The 22,568-nt window shown below is 38.8% G+C and overlaps 1 protein-coding gene and 1 long non-coding RNA gene across 5 annotated transcripts in view; one reads left to right on the top strand and one right to left on the bottom strand.

Moving 5' to 3' along the window:
* The window catches only part of wdr37 (WD repeat domain 37), a 40,692-nt gene extending 20,513 nt beyond the window's left edge, over window positions 1-20,179 (top strand). For all 4 annotated transcript variants that reach the window (XM_056268776.1, XM_056268775.1, XM_056268777.1 and 1 more), the window contains 5 exons: window positions 123-357; window positions 446-587; window positions 17,132-17,266; window positions 17,722-17,836; window positions 19,211-20,179. In XM_056268776.1, the coding sequence (XP_056124751.1) occupies window positions 123-357; window positions 446-587; window positions 17,132-17,266; window positions 17,722-17,836; window positions 19,211-19,342 (759 nt within the window). In that variant the 3' untranslated portion in view covers window positions 19,343-20,179. The remainder of the gene's footprint in view (window positions 1-122; window positions 358-445; window positions 588-17,131; window positions 17,267-17,721; window positions 17,837-19,210) is intronic.
* LOC130102762 (uncharacterized) lies at window positions 19,897-20,939 on the bottom strand. Its single transcript, XR_008809285.1, has 2 exons — window positions 20,693-20,939; window positions 19,897-20,654 (listed from the first exon to the last, which is right to left on the bottom strand). It is a non-coding gene; the product is annotated as an uncharacterized LOC130102762 (long non-coding RNA).
* Between the last annotated feature and the right edge of the window lie 1,629 nt (window positions 20,940-22,568).

Below are 22,568 nucleotides of genomic sequence, written 5' to 3'. Positions count from 1 at the left end.
GTAATTATGGCTGCAATCACATTTTATTGTATGTATTTACTGCTCAAAGTCTGAATTAGTTTTAAATCCATTCTTTTCTTTAACATACCTGTGTGTTGACTCTTCTTTGCTCTCTGAATTAGGCCTCGCTGGACGATGACGTGGACTTCTCTGATAAAGACGAGGCCGACGGGGAGGCAGAAGGGCCCAACGAATGTCCCACTATCCGTGTCGCAACGACGACCTTGAAGAGCCACCAGGGCGTGGTGATCGCAGCGGATTGGCTGGTGGGAGGGAAGCAGGTGGTCACTGCCTCCTGGGATAGAGCCGCTAACCTCTACGATGTAGAAACCTCTGAGCTGGTGCACACCCTCACAGGTGAACATGTCACTGCTCTTGTGGTTTCCTTTGCCAGGGTTTTAAGGTCAAACACCTCTGTTTTACACGTGTGTGTGTGTGTTTGCAGGTCACGACCAAGAGTTGACCCACTGCTGTACTCATCCCACCCAACGTCTGGTGGTGACTTCATCCAGGGACACCACCTTCCGCCTGTGGGACTTCAGAGATCCCTCCATCCACTCTGTGAACGTCTTCCAAGGCCACACCGAGTAAGTCACATGATCTCTCTTCTTACATTCTTACATGTTGGCGTTTGACTGTCTACACACAGGGTACAAAATGAACACTTGCCAAGCGCCAAATGAGGGTAAAAATTAAATCATTGTTATAAAGAAAGCTCTTCTAAAGACTCACGTACTGTCGTACTATCTGACATTTTTCTAGGAAGCCAAAAGACCTCGTTGTCATAACTCGGGGACTCTGTGTGGAGAGACATGTTAACGCTGTGTCACCAAAGAGAGAATATAAAGAACTAACTCAATAAAGGTCTCGACGGTTTTGTGCCTGCTTACTTTTATAGCGAGAGACTGTAGCTTAAAGTGATTTTGAAAGTGACATGACTAAATAACTCTAAGTATTTAATATAGATTTGTTATAGGGACACGAAAATACGTTTTCATGACTAGTAAGAAATAGTTATGGCTGATAAATATCAGTTATTTTTAACTAAAACTATTACAAATCATTTTCGTTAATTGAAATAAAGCTGATGTAAAATATAAATATTAGATAAAAAAGTTAAACGTAATAAACATAGATGAAAATGACTCAGATAAACGTTGAGGTACTCACATTTCTAAAGTGGAATAAAAATAAACTAATGCTAAATAGAAATAACTAAATGACTACAACTAAAATTAAAATGAAAACTTAAATTAAAAAGGTTAATTCTAAATCTGTAAAAATAACAATAAATATTCTCAGTATTTATTGTCAATTCATTCTGAAGAAAAAGTCTCAAAAGTAGTAGTTATGATACAAGGATGTTGCTAGGGTTTTGCTATGTAGATGCTGAGGTATTCTGAGTCTCATTCCAGTCTATGGCTTTCTTTCCTCCCTGGAAAAGAAGGCAAATTCTAGACATTAAAATGTCATTTATGAAGGTTTATGGATTACATCGTAGGCATTAATTGAACTATTTTATGAAATATCATCCTTGTTGTTTTTGTTCCTTCTCTCTGACCACTAGATGGCAGTGCATGTACGGCATTTACAGGAACACTTCAGTATGCACTTTATTTCATTCACATCAACTTCCTCAAAACCAAGTAAAAGCAAACCCTTTGCTGTCTTTCTCTATATCATTTATTTCCAGCGTTCCTGTTCAGTCCCTTTGCTCTGTAACGCGTGAGTGTTGGTGGCGTGTTAAATCAGTTGTGTGGTGGTTACTGCTGGTTAAGGGAGGAATGAGGCGGCGCTGCAGTCTTTGATTACCGGGGATTACACGCCGCTCATTATGTTCAGCCCAACATGTATAATTCCGTCAGATCCCAGCGTAATGCTCTCAAATAGACAATCAGCGTAATGAGATTATCCGGCGTACTGCTGCACGCTTGCCACTGTCAGCCCCTCCGTGCAAAGTCAATTACTGTCCGTCACTCTCGTCCACACTGACCGAGGCGCCCCTCGCCACCGACTGTGCATTTGACTCTCGGGCTTTTCTGACGGAGAGCGTCGTGGACCGTCTGTGACCGCACACTATTCATTCAGCTCATTAATCACTCACAGGGGTCATATTGAAGTATAGTGTATCAGTGTATCAGAGGCTGTGCTATAGTGGGAATATAGTCTTTGTTAGGCACAATACACAACCGGACCGCTTTACCTGTGACTCTGTTCACAATACTGCTTTATAAAATGGTTATTATTACGTAATAATAATAATATTACAGAGGGATGGTTTTGTTAAAATACTCTCTTAAATACATATATATTTTTTAAACTCCAGGGGTTGAGTTCCATTAGAACTAATTATACTACAGGGCTGTTGAATGCTTGATTCTGATTGGTTGAGAACGTTCTAAGGTGTGCAATTATTTTCAGGGAAACGCACGGCTAAAGTAGTTCCAGGCAGGTCTTGACCGCATTACAGTTCCATATCACTTCGCGCAGTTAACTGTAATAACGGAAAATAGGATACAATTCATAACAAGAAAAAACATGCAGCCCCATGCGCTTGATCTGCAATTTTCTATGTCTAACTTCACAATCAATGGACACATACAGTTTAATTTTAATAAATAAAGTATGTAGTCCTATCTATAGGCTAAATAGAAAATTAAATTGAATAGGCTATATAAATAAATTGATAGTCCTGCTGGGTTTTCGTAATTATTCCAGATATAATATAACAAATAAATAATTATTGATAGGCCTACTTGTTAAAAGGGCTTTGTGTGTTTCATTTATTGGGTTATCTACTGTCAATTATAGAAAACAAAAATGAACGAATTAATTAAAACAAATTTAATTAATAAATAAATAATAATATTGACGCACATGCTTTTCTGTCTCATTATTGCAACATCTCTCTCTCTCTCTCTCTCCCTCTCTCTAATAACGGCATTAATAACTGCATAAAGCCGGGACACACTGACTAAGGCCAGTTATGAATGTAATTTGATACTTATGACTGATCATGCCCAAACGCGTGTTCAGCGCGTTCAGTCTGTAGCCTATTCACAGTCTGTGTTTAAGACCTGCTACAGTCGATGGAAACAGTCAGTCTTCGAATGTTTCAGCAAGTCGTAAGTATGTCCATCATTAGTCTGCAATCAGTGGCACAAACCTCCGTTACTAACTCTAAAATGACGTTTTGGAATTAAGTCACCTTTATTTATATAGCGCTTTAACAAAACAGATTGTATCAATTAGCAACGGAGGCATGGGATTAGATGCGTAAGAAATTAGTCCTACATACAAGAGCGTTTTAATGACAAAAACTTGACAAACGTCTTGAAATGCATCATCTAAACAATGTTTTGAGGTGTGGTAACTGTAGTATAAGCGGAATAATTGACTTCAGGCCGTTGAATTATTTGAAAAATAATGCACACCCGAGGTGTAACGGCCACTCCGCTTCGCGTCGTGACCGCATTGCCACCTCGGGTGTGCATTATTTTTTCTAATAATTCAACGGCCTGTCGTCAATTATTCCTTACTTAATTTTTATTTAATTGTTTTTTTTTTTTTTTTACTATGCCTTGAATCCACGAATGTCTTTAGTTTTTTAGTATTATTGTTATCTCAAAATAAGAAAATGTATAGAAATATTAATTGATACATTTTTAAAAACTGAAAAGAGCTAAACAAAGAACAATAAACCATTTCAATATTGTGTGAAAAATGATTTTTACTAATTTTTACACAAATAACACCAAAACATGTAAAAACATTTTTAGGAAACATTAAATTCTAGCTAGCCTAGAAAAGTATGAGAGCTGTTTTATTCCAAAAATGTATAAATCAATGCACCTTGCACACCAGGAAAGCTCTAAGTGTGTTAGACAAAACTGTTATAAAGACAAAAAGAAAAAATATCCCGCACACTATCGTGGCTTGTAAAAAGGTTCTTTTTTTGTTGATAAATGCTGCTAATAAGGAGGTTTGAATGTGTTTTACAATCCATGATAGTGTACATGATTTTCTTATTGTGTTTTCTCTTGTTTTTGTTTGAATTTGTTTTATATTTAGGGTATAGAAATTAAGGAGCTCCTAAGGGGACATGGTGAAGGAACAAATATGAGATGGGAGGAACAATTATTTGGCAATGTAAAAAAGAGTTTTTGCATTTGCTCACAAAACCTCAGTGATCTTAAGTGTAACTAGCAACTTGATTCTATTTACACTGAGTGAAAACTGTGTATTTTCTTAGCGATATATGCTTTTTACACTAAGAACAAATAGCAATAGATTCTATTAACACAGTCAAAATAGCAGCATTTTCTTAGCGATTTGCTATTTACACTAAGTGAAAATAGTGATAGATTATATTTACAAGTCAAAATAGCAGTATTTCCTTTGCAATAAGTGTAAATAGTAATTATGCTATTTATACTTCTAAATAGTGGCAGGTACTATTTGCACCCCAGTGTTGTTGTACATTTAAATGGTATGAAATAATAACATAGTGTAAATGATTATATGCATTCTTTACAATAAGTGTTAGTTCAAAGTGCATTAAAGGTACAATATGTAGGATTTTTGCAGTAAAATATCCAAAAACCACTAGGCCACTGTTATATATTTTGTTTAGTTGATTACTTACAATATCCCAAATGTTTCCAACTTTTTGTAAATGGTGAGAAAATTGCGATTTTAACCAAGGAAACGGGGCGTGTGAGCAGGGGGGAGGAGTCGCCAGTCAATGGCGTCATTTCCGCGTTAGCCTCGGTTTCCGCCAGGTTTGACCTCAGTACTGCCATACTAACCATGGCGACAGACGTTGACAACTGGGTTATTGCCGGTTATGCCTAGAAGGACGCTCACGCTGTTGTTGTTTTGTTCGAACATTATGGACCATGGCAAGCAGACTTTGAGACAAAAAGAGGACTTGAACGAGGATCAACATCTTTCGAGATGTCGAGAGCTCCACGTCCGCGGCTAACTTCGACTCGACAGAGACGCGAGCGTTGCATGTTACTTTATTAGGCAGGTGAGCAAATGTACATAAAACTAATCAATGTTATTTAGTTCAACATGATGAAATGTTAGAATATGATCTGTATGTTATTCTAATGTTGATCTAGCTTAGTCTCATACAGCCAACAAACAACCTAACTAACAACATTCAACACACTCAAATGCCGTTTAGTGTGATAGTGTAACTGTTAGAGCAAGTGAAACAGCGCTGCGTTACCTCAAGTTTAATTCCTCTAATAAACTGACCTGTGTGAGTATTAATTCAGCACTTGCGTGTAGTTCGGTAGAATGAAATGTCCTTATTCTTATATATCCGCGGGACTTGCGTTGCGTGTGGCGCTGGTAACGTTATACTTCTAGCAATCGCGCCCTGCTTCACACCACAGTCATGTTAAAAACATCAATGTATTCACTCATCCATAAAAGATCCATCAGCTTGACGACAAGATCCATAATTATGCTTAATGCGGAATATACGTCATCAATATACGCCTTCGTTATTGTAAGAGATAGCGACCCCTGGTGGCGAAAAATCCTGCATATTGTGCATATTGCATATTTTATTTTTAATAAAAAGTATTTTTCATTCTTAGTTTATGTTAACTAAGGTAGTTAAAGGGATACTCCACTTTTTTTGGAAATAGGCTTATTTTACAACTCCCCCAGAGCTAAACTGTTGAGTTTTACCGTTTTTGAATCCATTCAGACGATCTCCGGTTCTGGCGGTACCACTTTTAGCATAGCTTAGCATACATCATTGAAGTGGACAAGACCAGTTAACAGTTTAACTCTGGGGGAGTTGTAAAATAAGCCTATTTCCAAAAAAAGTGGAGTATCCCTTTAACTAATGAGCCTTATTGTATAGTGTTACCAAAATGATTAAATGGATGCTGCCTTATTGGGACAATAAAGCCCTGCCTACTCCAACCCTAACCGATAAACACTTTAATATTTAACCCTTTAAGTGTCACCCCCCTTTTTTTTATATACATGAAAATGCACATTTCAAACTTAAATGGTTGTAATTCAAGAATGCTTTGGAATATAGACGTAAGATTGGTCTCGTTTTAAAGAAGACATTTGGCAGATTTTTGTAGAAGAGAAATAAATTAAGAAAGTGAAACAGAAAAAAAGTTATAGAAGTTTGAGTTTATGAAAATGTACAATGTAAAAAATGTAATTATTCATATTTTATAGAAAATATATATTTTTAAAACCTGGGCGACTCTAAAACTGCAAAAAAAATCAAAGTCAAAAATCTGAACAAGTTGTGTTTGGGCGCAGTACCGAACTTTTTTACTAGATGACAACCAGACTCCATTACTGCCCATATTAGGGCGCCTCCATTTCCATGTGGTTTGAGTGACATGAACCATTATTTCCACAATTTTCATACAATTTATGAAGTAGACATCCTATTCAGAAGTAATATGAGAAGTTTGGCAGATTTTGATATGAATTCAACCTCTAAGAAACACAAAAAGAACAAGTATGTGCGTTATAGCTTCCTGCCACATCACAAATGGTGAATCTATAAAATTTTTCTTTAAATTTAAAAAAATGTCAGACCTTTTTTTCTAAAATAATTGAATGGATGCTATCTTTTGAACACTTGGCATGAAAACAAACTGAGGTTTCTACCCTTCTTTCATGATTTTTCATGTTCATCACTATTTCAAAATAAAGGTCTAAACACGCCTTAGGAGTATGAAAATATTCTTGTTGCAAATTGATAAATTATGGCTCCTCTGTAATTCATTTTGAAAATCAATCACCAAATATGGAAACTAGAGATTGTAAGCTTTCAAATGATATATAGTTTGTCAAGATTAGTTTAGGTTTAGTATAGGATATTACTGTTTTAAAAATGTAATGGAGTTAGCCCACCGGTGGGCCAGTGACACTAACACACGTTAGACACTTAATTTCCACTATATTCGGATAATTTTTATTGAAATAAATGCCTTTCCGATCAGATATGTGATGTTCATGCGAGTTCAGCACAAGGCGGTTTCGAACTCGGGTCGATTTTCTGCTGCTCCTTACCCTAAAACTATTGCTACTGTTGACAATCAGTTTTCTTCCATGTTTTTTTTCTGGCCCAATCAGACGTCAGTGGGTGGAGTTAGTGTAAATAGCCTCTGCCAACAAGGTGGGCTATTTGCACTTAGTGTACATATACACTCCAAGAGAAGAAAACCTTCTGCGTTGCGTGTATATTCACTGTCAGAAATTGTTAGACAAATTAATTCTTTTTAAAGGAAGAGTTTTTAAATACTTGATACTTGATACTTTTGACACTGCTTTGGTTATGAAAGTATCGAGTACAGTGTAAATGAAATGAATGTGTGTTCCCTGACAATAAAACACATAAAATCATGAGGGGTAACACATTTCTCCGCTGTCGTCTCGTTGTTGAACTTGTTATATGTGAAGAGCTTTGTACATGTGACTCGGGTATCAGATTGATTCCAGTGCTGTCAGGTTACACAGGAGTTGATGAGATGCAGGTAATTATGTTGGGCCGCTGAATTCACTCGTCACTGAGCCCTGAGCAACACTCAACACACACACAAGTGCACACTTTCACACCTGTGCAGCAGTTTCTCATCATTTCCCCTTGTGTAATCAGACATTGGAGTGGCAAAATAAAGAAATGCGTGAAAAGTAGCTTTAGTGTTTTCAGCATCTACCAGGACTCTCTTCACATGAGCTTCATCTCCAGAGCAAGTTTCATTTCATTTAAAATTGTGACAGAAATCAATGCACTTCTCAAAGTATTAATAATAATACAGTTTATTAAATCAGTATTTAAGGAATGTCACATGATCTTTCAGCAATTTAAGCAGTACATTTTGCTTTGTTTGGCAAAAATGTAAAGGAATTGTTCAAATTCCATTTTAAAGATGAATTAAATTGCAAATCATAAAACACAGAATCCAGAAAAATGAAACCGACAACACAAAATGTTTTGAAAAACAAAACAACAAAAAAACATCACATTTCGTAGGGCACTATTATTGCAAACATTTTAATACATTTTTAAATTGTTAATGTTTTAATGAATTTAATGGATCCAAATTGATTTTCATTATTACAATTTAACACTGAATTTGGGGAAAAATAAAACTCATTTCACGGGGGCTCTAAAAATCCCACAATCCCAGAATATCATAGAGACTTGAGGATGGACTCTTTCGACTTTTGACCAATAGACCTGATAGCTACATGTTAGAAAACACTCTGAGCATCTTACTACACCTGGCAACTAAATAATAATGGCCTGACAATCCCCACAACACCCTAGTATATCGGCAGTGAATATTCCTCAGACTGTGAAACACCTTACATGGAAAGTTTGACTTCCGAATGCGGCGAAAGGCTTAATGAATGAGATGTTTGACAGGATATAGCAGGGTGTGAGTGTGTGTGAGTGTTCCTGCATGCAGATGTGTGAGTGTGTGTGGGCTGTAGAGACAGCTGTTGGTTGTAATGAGTGGCGTACAGTGCAGTGTGTGTGTGGGTTGATGGAGTCATGCATGAGAGACAGAGAGAGGGTGTTGTGCTGTCAGTGGGAGTGAATGCTTTGCTGCACTGGGACCGTAAGATGAATGAGCTCTGCAGCGCTCCTGGCAGGAGCTGAGGACCTCCTAAAGACCAGACACACACACTTACACACCTTCACACAGGCTGAGTTTATATTCATTCATGCTGAGCATGTCTGTGGGTCTATGCATAGCACACATACATGAATCATGCTAGACTCTCTCTCTCTCTCTCTCTCTTTCTCTTTCTCACACACACACACACACACACACCCTCCGGATCTCCTGATTCTGGCTCCGTCATTTCCCATCCCTCTGACATCCTGATATCCTCACTTTTCTTCCCTTAACATTTACCAAGTTGCGCGGTTTCTTCTTTTTACCCCATAACCGGTAGCTCCGCCCACAATGGAATCTCATTGGTCCAAAATCCAGCTCCACATAGCTTTATAATAGACATTGGATTTCTTTTACAATGTCTTTATGAACTTTTTGAATGGTCAAAGTTGCACTAGACGGGTGTGTTTGACCGTTGAGCTTGACGGGGGGGGCAGTGGTGGCCTAATGGTTAGAGAGTCAGACTTGTGACCTGAAGGTTAACGGTTCGATTCTCAATACCGGCAGGAAAAATGTAGGTGGGGGAGTGGATGAACAGCGCTCTCTTCCACCCTCAATGCCCTTCACCCACGACTGAGCTGCCCTTGAGCCCCCACTACTCCGGGTGTGTGTCCCCACGGTTTGCAGTGTTTGTTTCTTCACACGGTTTGCAGTGTGTGTTTGTTGGATGAGTTAAATGCAGAGGCCAAATTCTGAGTATGGGTTACCATACTTGGCCTTCATGTCACATCGCGTTCTGACACAGCATTCTAAAATGTGGTTAAAATAGTGTATTTGACTTCAATTCATGTGCATGCGAGTTTAAAGGGGACCCATTATGTCATTATTTTTAAAAATGCAATAAGTCTCAGGTGTCCCCAGAATGTGTCTGTGAAGTTTCAGCTCAAAATTCCCCACAGATGATGTATTATACCATGTTGTAAATACCATTTTTGAGTGGAAGGAAAAACATGCTGTTTTTGTGCATAAATCGTGAACATAAACGGCAAGTAAAACAATCGCATGTGTATATTAGATCTGTGTATTAAAGTGAAAGCAGTGTAATTTACAGTACCTACTGCTAATCAAAAAACAGAAAATCACTCACTGCTCTTGATTGAATAACATTAGTAGATTTAATAAGATTAAATTAATAGATTTAATTCTGTTTTCTGAGAAGATAAACTTGGCGGATTGTATACAGCTCAGGTCGGGGTCTATGCTAATATGGTCTGTGGGTGGGGCCTGTGCAATGTCCATTACCATTTATAGGGTGGTTGTGTACACACACTGCCGACACACATGTATGTTCAAACACCATGTCAAAGGGAATTTTGCATAATAGGTCACCTTTAATGAAGTCTGACCTGCGAATTTGTATTACACAAAGACTTGTGAGCAATAGAAGATTGATACGTCACATTGTGACCTTTTAGCTCAATTAAAGAATACAAACTTTAAATATGCGGGATTGCAACATTTCAGTGTAGTGGAGCATATTGCATATTTTTACATTTAGGATGTTGAATTTTCTTAAAGGCATGCAGAATGTGGCATGATATATATTACGACTGCTGCAGTGTCCGTAGAAATTTTGCATACTCAAAGTCTAGTGTGACCGCAGCTTACTCTTTAATTCAAATCCAATATCTGCATGCCCTATATGTTGGATATAGATGCACACTTTTTATTGAGATACTTTTTCACAGCATGGTAGCTAGTTTTAAACCATCAGTACTAGTAACAACATATTTCTATTTTTATTTTTTTTTATTTTTTTTGACTGAGGCTCATAAACTGCTGTACAGTTTCTAATAGTGAGTGGAGTGTATCTCAGTTGTGCAGTACAGCTGACATATGCCTGTCTCCCTTCACTAACCCAGAGCATCAGGACACACCATGAGCTCAGCATTACGGCATATGGACACTTAGATGAAACATTTAAGCCTTTGCCCGTTTTTTTCTGCTATTAGCAGCATAAAAACTTTAAAGAGTAGCATTTTTTGAGCTTACTGGTGCGCCTATTAAATGAAGTGTGACCAGTAATGGAAACCTGAGTTTGAACTGAATGCATCTAGAATTCAAACAGAATTTGAGACTTGACTTGGACTTGAGGCTTGACTTTGACTTGTGACTTGAGACTTGACTTGAAAAATGTGACCTTGTGAACCTGTAGCCTGTGCATATTGGTGCTCAAAAGGCCGTCATAATGGCCTGAAACGATGTCCCCTAATCATCTAATGATGGTGCAAATGATAATGAGTGGCACAGTACAAATGATACATGACACGAGTCTCGCTGTACACGGGGACACGCGGTGTTTGCTGCCTCATTCCTCTTTCATCTGCAGGGCATTGCCTGTCAGAGACACTATCTGTCTGTCAGGATGCTTCTGAGAGTATCGCCAGTGTGCTCGATTTCAGACAGACCGAGGGAGACACACCTGCTGTCTCGGGGAATGTGTCAGAATGGGTTTCTCACCGAGGAAGCATCACAGCTGGTGTCTCCTTTGAGACAGATCACGTAAATTCTGGATGACATGCCCACCTATTTCTGTTTCTCTGATGGAGACTAGTGGTTAAAGATTCGGACTGGAGGCCAAAGGCTGGAGGTTTGAATCTAGTAAGAGTTCATTTATGGACCTTTGATGAGGACTGAACCTGTAATAAGTAACTGCTATTTGTTGAATCTTAAAGGAAGGGTTAGGCATTCAATAACACCTAATTCCATTGTTAGTTGCGTTTCTTATACCAAAGTTTTGTTATGTGGAGGCACAAATAGGATTTGAGAGAAATGGTGGAGGTCAAGATTTTTGGTAAATAAAGACTTTTGTTCATCACAAATCAATCGTATGACTTCAGAAAACGTGGAATGTAGTTTAAGTCGTATTGGTCACTTTTCTGGTGCTTTATTGCCATTTTTAGGACTTGCCCCTGTTCATCCGTCCTTATTCATTTTCAGTGCATACGAGAGCTCCCTCTTATAGACCCCTTTTGCGCCGACGTCACAGCGTTAGCTGGAGGCAAAACAAACGAACAACTAAAGGCGGCTAATACAAACCAGCACAGATTCGGCTACATAATAAGGAGCTTAAATTATTAATATTATTATTAAATGTCATCTTGTTGTGTTGTTGGGTGCAAGAATCAATGAAAAATGAATATGCTGTATCTGGAATTTTTATTTCTAGAAAATATTCACATCATTAAAATTGCACCGTAATGTCACTCTTTACATTGTCGTCTCCTCTGCGCTGGAGTCTTGTACATGACCACTCATCACATAGTTATAGGCATCTAAAGATTTATATTCCCTCAGTTCCTCTTTATGCTCGGTTTCTCTATCGGATAGGTGTAGAAGTCAGGCCACTCAACCGGAGGTAGCGTTAACGTTAGCGTTAACGTTATTGAGTGAGCGTGTACGGGTCAGCCAATCTGGTTCTGTCCATTAAAATTAACTTTTGCAAATAACATTCGCTGTCCTGGACACTGAGTGACCTTGCACATTAAGATAAAATTGGATTTTCTCCAGTCATTGTTAAAAAACAAGCTAACAAAACTTGCAAACTAACGTTAGGGAAGCGGTCAGAGGGATCGTTCTGCCTCCACCTAAGCTCCGCCCACAAAAAAACGTCACCATGTTTACCAACTGAAAAGGGGTCTATTGAGACTGTCCAAGGAAGAAAGAAAATTAACACTAGTTTGGATTTGGACATTCCTTTACTGTGTACACAGAATAAACTCTGTTTTAAATGTATGAAATTCGTAGTTGTCAATTATAATTACGAAGCATACATCTCGTCTTTCCCAGCATCAGCAAGAGTATGATCCCATGCAACTACATTAGCCATTGTTTTAAAGAGCTTATTATGCTCAGCACTGGATCTCTATTAAACACAATCGCCGTTCTTCCTCTAATGAGTCTCGACCTTGCTTGTCAGTGGTCCCAGGGGAAACGGAACATTCCCAAAATATCATTTGAGTTGTAATAGGATTTTAATCAAGCCTTTAATCTATTATCGGCCCCACCACCACCCCCACCCTTGCTTTCCGGTGGCAACCCAAGATGTCAGAAAGTGTTTCCACGCTTCACTTTGGATGTGAACTCTGCCGGAGCGAGCCGAGCAAAGCTGTTAAATACAGCCAAACCCAACTCCAAATCTTTAATGCAGCGGAATTTAGCCCCTAATTAAACCTTAATATCGTGTCAATTCAAATTAGCACGGCTAGAGGCGAGTGGAGCACCAACTCTGGCCCTTTTTTTCTTCTTAATTTTTCTCTCCCGAGAGAAGGGAATACAAAGAGGAGAGAAATGTCAGCAGGGAATGACGTGATAGATTAGAAATATTAAGGTCCATTAAATGGAAGTGTGTGTGCTGAGCGGAGCAGTTAAATGTGCGCTGTGACCCTGAGGGTTGCTGACATTCCTGCTGTTCACCCAGACTGTCTCAAATCACACACACACACACACACACACACACACACACACACACACACACACACACACACACACACACACTTACACACACTGTCTCTGCCTCACTTTGCGCCAGCTGCTGGTGCTCTCGTGCCCTGTACAGGAGCAGAGGGTGGTCTTTCCAACCAGAAAGAGATGAGTTTAATTTCATAATCACAATAATATAATTTGTTGGGAAGATTCAATTTCAGTAGCAACTCAAGCCTCATTACAGAAGTCACATACTAGATAAGCTCACGTATCCAGACCTTTGACTAAGGAATACTGTGAAGCCACTGACATTCAATGGGGATGTTGTGTCACAAAGATGTAGAGGGATAGCACAAGGCTTTGGAAAAGTGATGCTTCATCATGTGCCCAAAAGTTGAGGATATTTTAAGTTCTTCTCTGACACAGGAACCCTTTGACCAATGAGAATTTTAAACAGACGATTTCCAAACAGACTCGACTCTTTTCACACTCTCAAGTCTGATTACTTGTATAGACAACTTTGACTTCTGGTCGTTGGAGACGCTATGTTTTCTGGCCTCCTTGTTCAGTTTACAAGGTGAACATTGTAAACTCTGTACTCCCAGATTTTCCCCAACCAGCGATGCCCCTACTTCCAAAGCAGTCACTTTCCAAACTTTTTCAATGAGAGTTGGCAATTTTAAGCAAAATGATAGACGGCAATCATTCATGATACAACGAAGTTGATTGGAATTTAACTTTCTAATATGCAGTGACTTCTAATGGTAGTGTCGACAGTGGAGCTCACATTGTCTACCTCATAAGTATAATGCAACTAATAAGAACACCTGCTTGCAGTCAACCTGCAGGGATTAAATCAACGCCAGTGTGAACGCATCTGAAGAAGACCAACTACAGTCGAAACCTGTCCACCTTGAATCCTTAAAGTCCCTGTAAAGTCAAAATTAAGTATGTGTTCTGAGTTTGTCACACCACAGAAAAATGTGTTATTAGCCACCCAGCCAAATTTGAATGATAAAAAAAGCCGGCAAGTACATAAAATAAGCCATCAAAATCTTGAAAAAATTAGCATTATTCTCTGCTCTCAAACGCTGGGGGCGTGTCCGCTGGCTGCGCTGAAACCACGCCCACTCGCGGGAAAGCTGCCGACGCTGATATTAGGTGATACTGCTTTCGGGACGGGGAGATGAAGGCCGAGGCGGGAGATAGTCGGTTCGGCCCCATTCACCAGTAACAGCGGATTATCAGTGAATCCCAGTTGTCTCCGACGAAAGTTTATAAAACTATTCGTGTAAAATGATCGCTACAGAGGCGGGTGTTGGCGGTGATCCTCAGCTTTCCATCAAGGTTGGCTCGTCACAAAATTAATCCACCTCTTCTTGATGTGATCGTTTTTAGGAAATTTAAATAAAGACACCGATCTGTTTTGTACATGATCGCATCCAGGTAGTAGCCTACGCATTTCCGTGTCGAAGGCATAGCTAGCAAGCAAACTGTAGGCTGTAGTAACTAATAGTACTGACAGTAACTCGCGATTGAGCGCCAAACTGTTGTGAATGTGCTCTATTGTTAGGGGAGGGGCCAGCCTCAGTGGCCTCAGTTTGTCATCAAGTAGGGGCGTGTCCAGGAGATCAGGCACTCCAGTGCGTCATCGAGCCCCGTTTTAGCCCCGCCCAAAAAATCCGGAAAATAGCAATGGTGGAAAACTGTTCAACGGTCTAACTCCGCAATTCAGTAATTCACAGTTCACAGTCTTTGTAATATGTTTTAGCAATACATTTCTAACATTTATAATGGGTTTAGAATTTTTTTTTAGAATTGCCTTTACAGGGACTTTAAGTTGTGTAAAAGCGAACCAGTCAGATTGGAACTGGTGAGTTCCACCAAATCAATGCAATTGCTGGGTCTCATTTTGAAGACTAAAGTAACCATTGCGTTCTAAACAAATTACAACAATTTAAAAAAAATTCCCCACAGGAAATGGTCAGTTTTATGATGGTTACTTTTCTGAAATGAGACATCCTTGATGATGTATCTAGTCAACAAACGCAGCCTGCGAATTGAGACACAACTAAAGCCTAGTTCACACTACATGATTTTAAAACGTCGGGCTGAACTGTGCGGTTCACACTACATGACTTGCTCTCTGTGAAATCAGGAGTTTTCAAGTTGTTGAGCTGTTCACACCACACGACACAACGTGATTGATCCGCAACAGGAGGTAACGCACTACACGAGTTGACAACAACTCTGTCACCCAACGATTCTATCTTGTCTACAAACCACGTTTTGTCATGAAAAATCACGTGATAAAACGAACCGGAAATGACGCGAAACAGCACATGCGCCAATACCCAGCGAAGAAGACGAAAAAGAACACAACACACGAACATGCGTTGCTCTGATTGGCTGTAGCTCATGACATTACGTGAGCTTGAGTCGTGCGACAGCTCTGGATATCTAGCATGCTAGATATTTTTCTGGGCTCGGCGACGCGTCTGCGAGGCGTCTGCGAGGCGTCTGCGAGCGTCTTTGATGCGTTGTTGGCTCTTTCATACTAACAGATTGGCGAGCGTTCATCGCCCGCTATTCCCCCGCGATTTGCACGCGATAACACCATGACCTGTCGGCGAGCTCAACGATTTGCAAATCGGGCTTAAATCGGGCTTAAAATCATGTAGTGTGAACTAGGCTTAAAGGAACACTCCGACTTTTTGGGACTTTAGCCTATTCACCTTATCCCCCAGAGTTAGATAAGTCCATACATACCCTTTTCATCTCCGTGCGTGCTATAAGTCTGTTTGACGCACCCACCGCTAGCCTTGCTACTTGGGCGGAGTGATAACCGCAGCACCTGAGACGTACCGTACCCAAACTCTGAACGAACTCTCTGCTCCTCACCACGGCTCGTCTCAGGTGCTGCGGTTATCACTCCGCCCAAGTAGCAGTGCTTCGCCTTCAGAGAATATAGTTCCCAGTATTTATACGGTTAAAATATGTCTGTGTCTCATGTGACTTTGTTTTTTGTACACTCAGTGACTATACAAATCACAACATGTAAATAGGAAAATGTTTGCGTTATTTTGTCACTTATTGGGATTAGTATGCTAGCTGCAACCATTTACATCCAGTCTTTGTGCTAAGCTAGGCTAGCGGTGGGTGCGTCAAACAGACTTATAGCACGCACGGAGATGAAAAAGGTATGTATGGACTTATCTAACTCTGGGGGATAAGGTGAATAGGCTAAAGTCCCAAAAAGTCGGAGTGTTCCTTTAAACTGCATCAGGCAGTGACCATGCCGAGACTATACACTACCTGTTTGACGATGTTCAACAGTGCTACTGTGGATAGTAGGTTTGGACTCGAGTACTCAGAAATGACACCAATGATCAATCATAAAAAACTATTTGTTTACCAGAAAACCAAAGACTAATATCAATGTGAGTGCAGACAGTGGAGCTCACATGATCTGCTTCCTGATCCGTTGGGTTCTGAAAAGAATAGGACTGTAGAGATAACCAAATCACCTTGAGCACTCTCTAGTCACTCTGTATGGTAATTTTTCATGTCAGTAAAGGAGAGAGTCTATCTTGCTTTGAAAGAATACTTGAGTGCTGAGCTAGTTACTTTTAGGGGACTTGTCATTTTGCTGATGCATTTCATCCAAAGTCCCTTACGCCACACTTCCTACAATTCCTGCCGGAGCGTTCTGGGGTTAAGAGTCTCGCTAATGAATGCAATTGTTACACATCAAGATTGTCATCTCCTTAATACACCTCCCGTAACCCAGTTACAGTGACTTATCCTCAGGATTAAATTGCTGTCCTTCACATTAGCAGCCAAGATCCTTGACCTTCTGAATCTTCCGGTTGCTACAGAACGATCTGTCTTTATCTGTCCGTATAGATATCTTGCATATATTTTGTGAAAACCATGTTTGTTTGTTCAGGGTGATATTTTTAGACTTAAGGTGTTAAAGAGTGATTGGATCACGATTCCATTGACAAGTCATTTGTTTCTTCCAGCACTGTGACATCAGCCGTGTTCACCGTGGGGGACAACGTGGTGTCTGGAAGTGACGATCGCACCGTCAAGGTGTGGGACCTGAAGAACATGAGATCTCCGATTGCTACCATTCGCACAGACTCAGCCGTTAATAGGTAAGAGCTGCAGGTTGGTGAGGTGTAAGACAGCTTCCTGAGACTTTTGACTCTTAACAAGTAGAGGCAACACAGTGCCTTTTTTAGAAAGTTCTGGAAAATTGAGAAACCGTATTCCTCAACATCTAGATATTTTGAAAGGAATAAGTAAAATCAGACTTCTGAACCAGAAATAGTTTGAAAGATTTGGATAATATTTTTGGTTGGTAGTTGATTGATATTTACTCTTAGTGTAAACAGTATTTACATTAAAAGCCAACGAATAGCATCTTTACACTGTGTGAATAGCATCTATCACTGCTTGCACTTAAAGTGTTATTTGTAAATTGTCTAACTATTGGGAATGAAAATAACCTTTGCCAACCAGTTAAGCTGTTTGCATTTAGTGTAAATACACATTGTCTTATTTCTTTATACTTAGAGTTTATTGATTGATTCACTGTACTAACCTGCAGGATAAGTGTCTCTGCCAACCAAAGAATCATCGCTCTGCCACATGACAACCGGCAGGTCAGACTGTTTGACATGAATGGGGTCCGTCTGGCCCGTCTCCCACGGAGCAACAGACAGGTACGTTTCACACTGGGAGGTTTTATTACCTTTCTTTTTGCTCCATGTCTGTCAAGGTGCCTCTCACTCTTTAAGCACTAGACAGTTCCTTGGATTGATTTCGATTCTTTTTCTTCTTATGGACCGTCTCTTAAGGCCTGTTCACACCGGGACGACGTTTAGCACCTCGTGACCAGGGATGTAGTGGAGGCTAAACGCCGTTTACGCACCTCCCAATATTCGGAAACGGCGTTTACCCACCTCCAAAGTGCGTTTATCCACCTCTAAATTGCGTTTATCCACCTCTAAATAGCTATAAATTAAGCTTATGTCGTTTTAGTTTCATATTGTTAATTATTAGTTTCATAGGTTGTTAAACCTAAGACGAACTCTTTCATATTGCGCTGCATTACTGTCAGTGTTGTTGACTATTACTGACGGTAAGGTTCGTAATAAGGTTTTATAAAGTAAAACCATAATATTGAGAAATAAGATTACAATTTAAAATATTTTTTTTCTTCTTTAATGTATTTGATATTGATATTAAAATGCTAATGTTAAAATATTAATTTGGTGTCACATAATCCTTTAGAAATCATTCTGATAGGCTGCTCAAGAAACCTTTCTTAATATTATCAATGTTGAAAACTTAAACTTGGCTGCTTAATATTTTTTATTTCAGGATTATTTGATGAATAAAAGTTTAAAAGAACAGCATCCATTTGAAATAGAATCTATACTATCACTTTTGATCAATTTAATCCATCCTTGCTGAATGAAAGTATTAGTTGATTTCAAAAAAATAGTTTTGAATGGTAGTGTATAATTCCAATTTTCAGATGGAGTTATATGTATTCCTTTTTACTTTATATTCAGCAGATACAAAACACACCTTTTTAGAAGAGTTAAAATAGTTTTAAATGAAGTGTTTGCTTTTGCAAGAGATGTGTGACATTTTGCATGCTGTGTGTGTGTGTTCTGTGGTTTTGTGTGTAGTTTCGAGAAATGAAGCCATAGTTTCAGAAATTATAAGCAGTTTTACAAAAACTGTTATGAATTTTGATTTAGTTTAATATATACTTTTACAATTTAAACCAATTTACATTGTTATATTGACTTTAATGTAATATAATTTGCGGTTTAAACCCCTGAAATAATAATAAACACACATATATGCATGATGATGTACGCTATATATATATATATTCACACATACACACACCATTTTTATTAAGTGTTGTAAGGAAATGGTTTCATATAATTTCATTTAGCCTATGTTTTGGTGGGAAGACGGCTTACTATGTTTTGAGTTAGCCCTGGTCCTTTTAACCGTTTCATTGGCTTGTCTTGTACTTTTGAATGCGTCCTGACACCCACGTTGCATTTAACTCGCAGGGCCATCGACGCATGGTGTGCTGCTCCGCCTGGAACGAGGAAAACCAAGCCTGTAACCTGTTCACCTGTGGCTTCGACCGCCAGGCCATCGGCTGGAACATCAACATCCCGGCCCTGCTGCAGGAGAAGTGACACGCTCACACACACGCGTTTCACACATCACTGAATCCTCCAACACGTTCTTCAGTGCATCACCTTCAGTAGATTTTACTCAAGAACACATTCACGTTGCGTGCGAAACTATTCAGTGCTTCACCCCAGTTGGCGTCTACGGTCACTGTCCCGCGGTCATCATCCCGTCATGCCTTGGTCGTGTGAGGAACTCGTGTATTTAATGGATATTCTGCATATCTATCCCCGCGCTGGTCATATAGTATGGTGAAGTTCCTCGCAGTCTCGTTACCCTGTTTTTACGTGTTTGCATGATGCGACTCGTGAATCCTGCGAGACCAGGACATTCCTTCACGCTGTTACATTTAAGTCATTTTTCACTATTTTTGTTGTGCAATGTTCAGTTTGTTTCTTTGTACAGATGACTTTTTATTTTTTTTCGACAGCATTTTAGATTTCGTTTTGTATAAATTTCTGCTTTGCTTTTTATAGAGATGAAATGTGCGAAAGAAACAGAGCACTGCCTTTGTGAACGGGAATCGGCAAACGCATTTACGGATCCGCACCTTCTTGAATTTCTGATTGGAACCGCCGTTCAAGCGGCCAATCAGCTTCTTTCAGTGTTGCCGCAGCCCATTTGCATGACAAACCCACCTCTGTCAAATATGTGAAGCAAAATGCTGTATAATTGCTGTGTAATCTCATTCACCCTATTGAAAACTTAAAGAAGCTGAGACTTTGTAAGTATCGTGACTGTGTATGAAGCCCTACGATTGATGTTCACTTCCCTTCCGAGGGCTTTCATGTCGTGTAGAAGTAAATATTTGAATCAATACATCTGAATTCAGAACAAGTGCACATGTTGCTTAGTTTTTACTTGAGGAGCAGAGTTTTCGCTATTGTAATATTCGTCGATAATTATCAGAGCAAATGTCAATGCCTTGCTCAGTGTGATCTGATGCTTGACACTGATGCTTTCTGATATTTCTTTGGACTCCTTGTGATGTGTGAACCACTGTGCTTAGCCGGTATTTACAGAAACCTCTCTCGAATGACTTTCGAGATTCATAAATAATCCTTAAATGGAAGTTCTTCCGTCAGTGTGTTGCAATCGGCATCGTTACTGCATTACTGGACTTTCACCAGAACTTCATTGGACTTTAATTAGAAATGCTGGTGGAAAGTGTCAGTTGTTCACTCTTTTTCACGTAGACAGTCTGTTAAATCTGTTAGGTCTTACAAAAATGTGCAATGTATTTTTGTGTGATGTCCATGTTTAATGGGCTGTATTTGACTTTAGAGTTGAAATGTACACGAAAACGCATAGAAAACACTCATCTTTTATCCATCTGTCAAACAACACGTGCTGACATCATGTACGCATATGACCAATCAGAACGTCCTTTAAAAACGAGTCTGATCTTCAACATTTTAGTGGTCTCTCTAACTTGGTATAATGTTCTGTGGAGTATTCTGTATTGAGCCTTTTTTTCTTTTTTTTGAGAGTAACTTAATTTGCTGTATTTTAAAAACATATTGCATCATATAATGACAATGTAGAGATATAGAATCAAATAAATCACTCACTGCTGGGCTTCACAATAAAGTGAAAATGTCTTTCAAAGATCACATCGTTTTGATTAAACCAATAGTTTGACAAATGGTGTACACAAAAACACTTTTAAACTTTTTCATTAGATAAATACAAATTAGGTGTGAATATATATATACACACACACACATTATATATATATATATATATATATATATTAGGGGTGGAACGGTTCATGTATTCGTATCGAACCGAAACGGTACGGGCGTCACGGTTCGGTGCACGAATTTACACGGAGAATACACGGTATAAAAATAAATAAAACTCGCGTGCAAATTAATTAATGTAATGCGGAACTACTGTTAGATATGCGGGTTCTTTAGGGACACATAATCTGTACCATCGGCTTAGCTCTGAACGCGCGTTCACTTCAAACGTTGGCTTTATACGCGCGTCCTATTCGCTTTGGACTAGCGTCGAATTAGACGCGAATTTGAAGCTCTATTCGCGTTCGGTGTGACCGCATAATGAACAGGCTGCGATGTCAAGATTGCAATGAGAGAGAGAGAGAGAGAGAGAGAGAGAGAGAGAGAGAGAGAGAGAGAGAGAGAGAGAGAGAGAGAGAGAGAGAGAGAGAGAGAGAGAGAGAGAGAGAGAGAGAGAGAGAGAGAGAGTCATTTTGTTTATACAGATCATTAAACCTGCAAAGTGTTTACTTATATTTGTGTACACTCGCAATAAAACACAATATTGTGCTTTTGTCACACTGTAAACTCTTGTCAAACTGTAAACTACAACTGTCACCCAACCAAGATCACATACACACTGTTTTAAAAGCAAAACATATTTATCCAACTCCATTTCAAAACAGTCTGTCTTTTGGGCATTGGTTTTCATTTCTTGTCCTCGGAGCACTAATCTTACACATTCAACATTGATTAAAAAAGAAAATCGAATGTGTTTTTAATGGTAGTATTATTTTATATAGAAATCAATTATTTATAATTCAGAAGAGAATAATGTTACATTGTCAATTAATAATGTTAATTAAAATTAAGGAAAACAAATATATTGATCTGAAATATAGCAAAATAATTTTAAATTAATAGTACAATTACCAAACATATCGCAAGGTCTTTTTGTCTTTTTATTAATAAACTAATTATATAAAACTATTGTCAGTGCACTACAAATAAACTGGTTCTATGCCTTTATTAATAAAACTTATTTAAAAAATACAATGCCTTCTGCATTTTTGTTTTGCTTTTTCCCTCCATTGTACCGAAATCGTACCGAACCGTGATGTCTGAACCGAGGTATGAACCGAACCGTGACTTCGGTGTACCGTTCCACCCCTAATATATATATATATATATATATATACCGGTATATAGTATTGTATAATATAATGCTGTAATATTATATATATATATATATATATATATACACACACACACACACATAAATATAAATAATATTACAGCACAACAAATGGAATCAGGTCAAAGTATAACAACGTGATTGTTTTAGTTTTTATTCACATAAACATTCACTTTTAACTCAAGTGCAATGTACAGACCTTAGCAAAAGCATATGCTTTTGGGTTAAAATGTACACTTTATTAAGACAGATCTTAAGGTTATTCTTTTAATTTTCTGTATTTTTTTCTACAAATTTTTACAAAATGTACAGTCA

The sequence above is a fragment of the Rhinichthys klamathensis genome, unplaced genomic scaffold (genome assembly GCF_029890125.1).
Source record: "Rhinichthys klamathensis goyatoka isolate OS25496 unplaced genomic scaffold, OSU_Roscu_1.1 h1tg000276l_1, whole genome shotgun sequence".
NCBI classification, from domain to species: Eukaryota; Metazoa; Chordata; class Actinopteri; order Cypriniformes; family Leuciscidae; genus Rhinichthys; species Rhinichthys klamathensis.
The sequence above is the reverse complement of the archived record's forward strand: the minus strand, read 5'-3'. Positions and strand labels throughout refer to the sequence as shown.